Raw genomic sequence first — 8,697 nt, forward strand, 5'->3', positions numbered from 1 at the left:
AGAGATTCTCTGGGATGCTGTGTTAAAGAATTTCCATATCAGGCAGTGTCCTAAGAACAAAACAGACCTGAGAGGTCAGGATTGCTATTGTTCAGACTTCCAAGGGCCACTTGAAGACTGACATGTGCCTCATCAAGTCAGGGATGAAACAGATGGCTGACTTGGGGAGGATTCTGGCCAACATGCACACATTTCAGTCCCTGTCCACCAGAGGGTGCAGCTTCCTACCACAATCACATTTCCTGTGTGAAATGTGGGCTTCCACTGATCATTTCTCTGTCACTCCAACATTTCTTCATGGTAAGAATGAAGAACATTATTTAGGTGACACACCAGAGATGAAGTGTTCTCCAGGCTTCGTGACTGTGGTACTCTTAATGCTTGGTAAGTAAAATGTCTCCTAAAATTTGGGATTCTTTCTTCCATTGTGTCAGCAAATTGTTTAACTGTCATTTCTCCAAGAGCTTTATGCACAAGGTGACACAATTCTCTTTTCTTTTTCCTCAGGACAAACACATGGAGACTCGGTGACTCAGACAGAGGGCCAAGTGACCCTCTCAGAAGAGGCTTCCCTGACCATAAACTGTACTTTTTCAACATCATGGTCCCCCACTCTTTTCTGGTATGTCCAGTATCCAGGAGAAGGTCTAGAGCTCCTCCTGAAAGCCTTGAGGGACAAGGAGAAGGGAAGCAACAAAGGATTTGAAGCCACCTACAACAAAGATTCCAAATCCTTCCACTTGGAGAAAGGCTCAGTGCAAGCCTCAGATGCAGCTGTGTACTACTGTGCCATGTACGACACAGTGATGGGGACTGTAGGGGGAGCTGAGCACAAACTCTGAGCAGAACAGGGGCCTGGATGCTGAGCGTCTCTGACTGGTCCATTCTGGTTTCAGCACTGTCCCTCAGTGTGTGGTTGGAACAAAAATCATACAAACAACTAGAGCACAGGAACCAGAAGTAACATTCCCCAACCCCAGCTGTTCCTTAGTGACATTGAGAACAGCTTGATGCCAAGAGTTCCTCAGCCAGAGCATAAGTAATTTCAAGGTAGAATCACATAACAATGAAGTGGTCTCTTGCTCATCCTTGCAGTGAACATCCAGCCCCACAAGTTGTTCAGGGCACCCTGGTGGGTGTTGCTGTGTCTATGACACTTTTAGAGACACACAATGTGCCTGAGAAGGTGGCCTCTGCCCAGTGTCTTCCTGACAGAGTGTGGCAGGAGAGGTGATGGGAGAGCTTCAGCCCCATACCAGGTTTTAGTAGAGAAAGAAGGGAAGGGAACAAAGGAGGAGAAACACGTGTACCTGAGCAAGGAAAAGAGAGACCAGGAACCTCTGCCCTGCTTTCTTTTCTAGTAAATCAGATGGGAGACACAGGCTGATATTCAACATGAAGGGGTAGGTTAGAAACAGAATTGAGGAGTTGGCTCATATCTAAATCACCCATTGTGTCCTTCCTTTTATTCTCGGCAAGTACATGGATCATTAACCTTCTAACAAGTAGGCTTTGAGTGAAGTGGTTTTTCAGTGCCAAAGAAAGTTGCACCATACATACTCGTCTCTATACCCCTGAAGCCCTGTTAAAAAAGTGGTAAGGAAATTATAAAGAGAATAGACAAAAAATGACAGTGGACAGTGATGTTAGAAAAACTTTAGAGGGTGAGGTGTATGCAAACTTGCTCAGCAGACCAAGTAAAAAAGAAACCAAGGAGAACTTAGGAGAGAAGCATCTCAATGTACGGTGTATCCTTGGAATGGGTTAGGAATAGGAGGCATCAATTACATTTTAATAATTATGGCAAGTACTGTGTGTGTGTGTGTGTGTGTGTGTGTGTGTGTGTGTGTGTGTGTGTTGGGGACATTTGGAAGATCTTAGGAGGACTGAAGAGAAAATATGTGAGTAATAGACAACCCAGGCTATTTACAGAGCCTATATAATAAGCAGTGATCACTTTTCAAACCCTGCAAAAGATGGAAGGTAGTCATTAAGAACTGAATAACTGCACATAAAAAGTCCAAAGGTCAAGGAGCACCTGGGTGGTTCAGTCAGATGAGCCTCTGCCTTTGGCGCAGGTTATGATCTCAGGGTCCTGGGATGGAAGCAGGTATGGGGCTCCCTGCTCCTCAGGGAGCCGGCTTCTCCCTTTCCCTCTGCCCTTCCCCCTGCTCATGCTCCTGCACTTGGGTATGCATGTTCTGTCTCTCTCAAATAAATAAATAAAATCTTTAAAAAATGAGAAAGGCAAAATAATTAAAACAGAAAAATATAATGATTAATTATTCACTTCAGAAAAAATAAAATACTACTCAGGAAAGGCACATACTCATAACAGTCCGTATGTTTCAACCAAATTGTCTTCTAGATAAGTTTTAGTAATATGTATTGCTAATAATGGTGATTGGGCAGAAAACATATTACACCTTGTGTATTACTGAGATTTTCAACTTTTGTTTGTCAGTTAGGCTTCCTTTATTATTAATAGTTTCTTTAATTTATGTATGTGATGGAATTTCATCTCGTGTATTTAAAAGCTGTTTACATTTTTTCTGTACAAATTGTCCACATATATATCTGCCTATTTCCGGTTATGTTACTGTCTTTTAAATAAACATATTTTAAGGAACATTGCCTGTGTTAAGAAAATTGTAATATGACTGTCATATATATGTGCCTTTTTAAAAATGTCTATTATTATCCTCTTGACTTTCCAGGGTTTTCTTGCTACCCAGAATTTTTAAAAATAGTATATAGTACTTGGTACACTAAAAAAAAGAATATTAAGCTACCTGATTATTTTTTACATCCATTACTTATCTTTTTTCATATGTAAATTCATCTCTCAGAGAATTAGCATATGATTCCCCAGTAAAGACAGAATGTCAATTTTCTTTAGCATATCAACTGTATAAAATAATAATAAAATTGTTCTTAAAATCCCCTGAAAATAGTAAATAGTAAATTTAATGAATTTTTAATGGATTCTGAGTCATTGCATGCTACTTAATAATCCTCAGCACTCTAAAATGTAACTTTTTTTTTCCTTTTTTTAAAAATTAACTTATAATGTATTTTTAGCCCCAGGGGTACAGGTCTGTGAATCGCCAGGTTTACACACTTCACAGCACTCACCATAGTACATACCCTCCCCAATGTCCATAACCCAACCACCCTCTACCTCCCCCATGCCACCCTCAGCAACCAACAGTTTGTTTCCTGAGATCAAGAGTCTCTTATGGTTTATCTCCCTCCCTATCCCATCTTGTTTCATAAAATGGTAACATTTTATCTCATTTTTTCTTTAGTTTCTCCCAAATTATTTTTATTTTTAAATCTCTCACTTGGATGTGTGAGTATAAGATGTAAGCTTGAGGTTCAAGGCTTTCTCTTTCCCTTAATTTTGTTTGTTTACTTTGAAGCAACTAACCAGGCTCAACATCCACTCTTGAATGACTAATTATTCTTCATTGATATTAAATGTTCTCTTTGGGGTTTTTTCCACTTATAAATTTTTCCTTATTAAGGTTTTCAACATAGCCACGGTGTTTTCATCCAAAATTATACTTGAATATTTTGGTGCTTCCAATAGCTTACTGAATATGTAAAGAATATATATGTCCATTCAGCCTGGAGCCCATTCTAGAACTTAATACAGAGAAGATGTTGTGAATGGAAGCAATGCCATTAGAGAAGGAGGGAGAGGTGAACCCAGCCCATGACTTGACAAGATGTGTAGTGAGAGATCCTTTCAGGCCATGTGAACCAATCACTGGTTCTTCTGACTCTGCCAGTCATTTTGGATTGAAAAGACCCAAAGTACCTGATGCTATGCTCACAAACGATTCACCCAAGAATGGGAAGTAGACAGCCAAGTTTGAAGAATAAGTACAACTTTGTAGCTCTTGTGTCCTTCTTTAAGCAGAGGAATTAAATAACCAAGACTTGGTTTTGGAGTTCAGAAGAGTCCCAGCTACTTGAAATGCTTTGAAAGCTGATGCTGCCTCAGTGTTTTGGATCCTGTCACTGTTTTGCAGGAAATTTCCTAACTTTTCTTCTATTACTGTATATGCTTCTTGATGAAGTTTATGAAAATCCATTGTAGTAACGATCATTGCCTCTCTTGAGGGTGCTGTTCAAAGTACATTTTATTTCAAACAGAGTGCGTTTATTTTAAGCAGAATGAGTATGGAATGTTCTATTGTCTGAGACTCTCTCTTTCTCCCTCTATCCTCTCCTCTCTTTCCTCAGCTTTCTCCCTCCCGAGTTTGTTGGACCGATTCTGTGTTTTAGTTCTTCCTTGAAGTGAGTTTCTCTGAGGGATCAACCATTTCTTGGGGCTACAATATCTTCACCATCGATACTTTTTATTAAAAATCATTTTACTGTGAAATCCAACAAATTTCACAAAAGTAGACAACACAAACACACCATCTGTATTACTTAGGGGTATACAAATTTAAGACTAATTTTTTTGAATATGAAATTTCTTCATTAATTTTTAAAATTACTTTCTGTATTAGGGTTCTCCAGAGAGACAGAATCAATAATATCAACAGAGTGTGTGTGTGAGGCTGTGTGTGTAAAGAGAGAGACAGACACAGAGAGACAGAGATTTTAGGAATTGGTTCATGTGATTGTGGAGACTGGCAAGTCAATTCTATAGGGCAGGTGGGCAGGCTAGAGACCCAGGGAAGAGTTGATGTTGTAGCTTGTGTCCAAAAGCAGTCTGGAGGCAGAATTCCTTCTACCTCCAGGACCTCTCATTTTTTTCATAAGATCTTCAACTGGTAGGATGAGACCCACTCATGTTATAGAGAGTAATCTGCCTTACTCAGTCTATTGACTTAAATATTAATCTCATCTAGAAAATATCTTCACGGGTGCCTTGGTGTCTCAGCTGGTAAAACATACTGTCTCGGTTGGTTAAACATATGACTCTTGCTTTCAGCTCCGGTCATGATCTCGAGGTCGTCGGATGGAGCGCCATGTGGTGTGGAGCCTGCTTGGGATTCCCTTTCTCCCTCTCCTTCTGCCTACAGCTCTTGAAACAGAACAAAACAAAACAAAAATGAAAAAACATTCATAGTGACTTCTAAACTGATGTTGGAAAATATCTGCATGACCTAGTCAAGTAGACACATGAAATTAACCATCACACCTTCTTTACCTCCAATAATTCTATATCTAAAGCCTAGTTTGTTTTCTATGCATTCAGTATGCCAAGTTTTTTTTTAAATAAGGGTTTGCATGGTCTATTCTTTTCCATCTTTTGCATTCAGCCACTGTGTGTACTATATCTCAAACTTGCAATGAAACCTCATATATATACACCCTCAACTATTCATTGAAAAAAAATAGAAGCAAGCAATAAGAGAGAATTTTCACAAGCTTCTAAACTCACAATTTACCAGTATCTATGCTCAAATATTCTGCCTTTCCTCTTACTAGATTGTAATTCCATGAGAGCAGTCTTTGCTTATTCTCAACATGTACAAGCATACCTGACAAACAGTAGGTCTACAAAAAATTGTTGAATTACAAATGAGTAATAAAAAATACCACCATCAATACTAGAGCAAAAAAATATCATTAATTCATTCAAGGAAAAACCTTGTTATGTGCCCATTGTTACAAACTGACGGTATAGTAGAGAATAGAACAGATATCCTAAGGAGTTTATATTTTAGTTAAGGGAATAAACTATTCCCGGCTGTAGGCACTTTATATGCATTTTCTCTTTTGTTTAAAAATTTTTCCAGCTTTTCTGATGTAAAGTTGCCTATATATAGGCATATATATTGTCTAAATTGTCTAAATATAGACAATAAAATTTTCTAAATTGTCCAAATATAGACAATAAAAATTGTCTATATTTAGGGTGTCCCACATAATCTTTTGATGTATGTATACATTATGAAAGGATTACCACAACAAAGCTAATTAACATATCCACTATCTCACATAGTTACTAGTGTGTATGTGTGTGTGTGTGATAAGAACACTTACGGTCTGTCTATTTTCTTAGCGAATTCCAAGTATGCAGTACTATTAACTATACCCTAACTAATATCCTAATATCTCAGATATTAGGTCTTCAGAAATTACTCACCTGGCATGACTGAACCTTTATTTCATCCTTTTACATACATCTCCCCATTTTTCCCCACACCCAAAACACCTTAACACCACCATTCTACTCTCTATTGCTGTGAGTTTAACTTTTTAAGATTCCTCATACAACTTGATTCATGCAATATTTTTCTTTCTGTATTTGGTTTATTTCATTTACTGTGTGTCTTCAGGTACATCCTTGTTGTCACAACTGGCAGGATTTCATCTGTTGGTGGACATGTAGATTGTTCTCCATACCTTGGCTGTTGTGAATAATGCTGCAGTGAACATGGGAGCACAGATATCTTTTTGAGTTACTGATTTCATTTCTTTTGGATTTATACCCAGAAATGGGATAGCTGGATTGTATGGTTGTTCTGCTTTTAACTTTTTGTGGGACTTCCATACTGCTTTCCATAGTGCCTGTACCACCAACAGTGCTCAAGGGCTCCCTGTTTTCTTTCTTTCTTTTTAAAAAAGATTTTATTTATATATTTGACAAAGAGAGAGAGAATACAAGCAGGGAGAGCTACAGGCAGAGGGCAAGGGAGAAGCAGATGCCCCACTGAGTCCCACTTGGGACTCAATCCCAAGACCCTGGGATCACGACCTGAGCTGAAAGCAGACACTTGACTCCCAGTCACCCAGACACCTGGCTCCCTGTTTTCTACATCCTCACCAACATTTGTTATCTCTTGCCTTTTTGGCAATAGCTATTCTAACAGGTGTGAAGTGGTATCTCATGGTGGGTATGATTTGCATTTCCCTGATGATTAGTGATGTTGAGCCCCTTTCTATACACCTGCTGGCCATTTGTATGTCTTCTTTGGAGAAATTTCTATGTAGGTTCTTTGCCCATTTTTAAATAATTTGTTTTATTGTTGTTGAGTTGCTTGCGTTCTTTATATAGTTTGGATGTTAGTTTCTTATCAGATGTGTGGTTCAGAATGATTTTATCTCAGTTAAACAGTGATTTTGTTGTTTATGCAGTAAAACTTAAACTGACCCTGTCCCCTCCCCCCCCCCCCCCCCGCAGGGGAACTTACTTAAAAGCAAGTCCAGGGAAACCAGTAACATGTGGCCCACCAGTCCTTGATAACAGAGCCCAAATACAAGGGTGTGTCAGGTCAAGTGGAGATAACAGAGCCCGAATGCAGGGATGAGTCGGGCCAGGTAGAGACATCCCAATCTGTGGGGAGGGCATACTGTCTCCCCCTAGCTACCAAGGAGGAGAGTGAGCCCTGACTTTTGGGCGCCTTTTGGGCGCCAATTCTGACCAAGGTGATAAGCTCGTTCAAATAGCTACTATGGGGTGAATTGTAATTCAACTGGCCACCTGTGTGTGACCTAGCATGACTGTGCAGGTTTCTCAGTGTGTTGCAATCTCATTGGCCACCTGTGGGTGGCCAGGCTCAACCACATGGCTTTTGCTCTATAAAAGTTAGTCTGTGAGGCTAGGAGTCGCTCACTTTCTCTGTAAGAGGTGGCCCCAAATGGTCGGTTTGATATTTGATGCTTGGCACGAAATAAAGCTTTGCTTGACCTTCACTTTGTATCAGTCTCGCTCCTTTGACCACGGACCTAACAGCAATCCCACTCATTTATTCTTGTTTTTGTTTTCTGTGCCTTTGGGGGTCATATCTTAAAAAAAAAAAATAAATAAAAAATAGCTAACTGAGAGGCTTAAGCTCTGACTGTCTTTCAGTGCTCTGTATGAGGTGAGATAGAAACTGGCTCATGGAGGGTGGTTGGAATTACCAAGCATCAGGCCTCCTGCCCTTCCATCCCTTCCTTGTGGGGGTAAAATCTTGGTTCTGCACCTATTCCCAATCTTGCAAACCATACCAGTGGTAGAATGATGCCTTTCCTTTACTTTTGTTCCCAGCTGTCCTAACAGATTGGGCTCTACCTGTGGTTCTCCACTGGTATAAGGCAAAATAGAACCCAGCCCCACAGAGGGGGCCCCGAGAGGCTGGGAAGCCAGGTGTGTGCTTGATTCTTACTCCCCACTCTCCAAACACCTACTTCTCCGCGGAAGAAATCACGGGCCCAGGCAATCGTCTTGGTACTGAGCTAACTTGATGGGGTGGAAGGACATACCTGGGTTCAGTGAAACTGGTCTTCTTACCTGGATCAATGTAGCTATTCTCAGTTTGTGTTCCTCTGAGGTGCTTTTAATTCTTAGCTGGATTCTGAATTTGTCTCCAAGGTACTAATATCATTGTTAAATCAGTGTAGTGGTTCTGTGGGGAGAGATGGTCTGCATCGTGTCTTCTAAATCTTTCCAAAATTGTCAAAGAACTGTTACTACACTTATTCTTAGATAAGAAAGCTGAGGCTTAACTCTTCGATCCAATATCCACTATAGCCAGAATTCAGACTGAAGTGTTCAAACATATATTTTAAGTACTAGTCTACTGTGCTTATACAGACACATCAGGGCTTATATCCTACACTATATTGCAAATGGCAAGGAGAAAACCTGGCAAGAAGGTTAATCAGAGCGGGTCACCTGGGTGGCTCAGTGGGTTAAAACCTCTGCCTTCCCCACTCAGGTCATGATCTCAGGGTCCTGGGATTGAG

At 40.1% G+C, this 8,697-nt stretch overlaps 1 gene segment (V, D, J or C); it reads left to right on the forward strand.

Annotated features, from left to right (window-relative positions):
• The first annotated feature begins 270 nt into the window (after nt 1-270).
• On the forward strand, nt 271-857 carry LOC123391345. The segment is given in 2 exon segments: nt 271-384; nt 508-857. Coding segments are annotated over 2 exon segments (381 nt in total).
• Nucleotides 858-8,697: the final 7,840 nt, after the last annotated feature.

The sequence above is a fragment of the Mustela putorius genome, unplaced genomic scaffold, assembly GCF_011764305.1.
Source record: "Mustela putorius furo isolate JIRA1106 unplaced genomic scaffold, ASM1176430v1.1 tig00000217_pilon_pilon_pilon, whole genome shotgun sequence".
In the NCBI taxonomy this organism is placed as follows: Eukaryota; Metazoa; Chordata; class Mammalia; order Carnivora; family Mustelidae; genus Mustela; species Mustela putorius.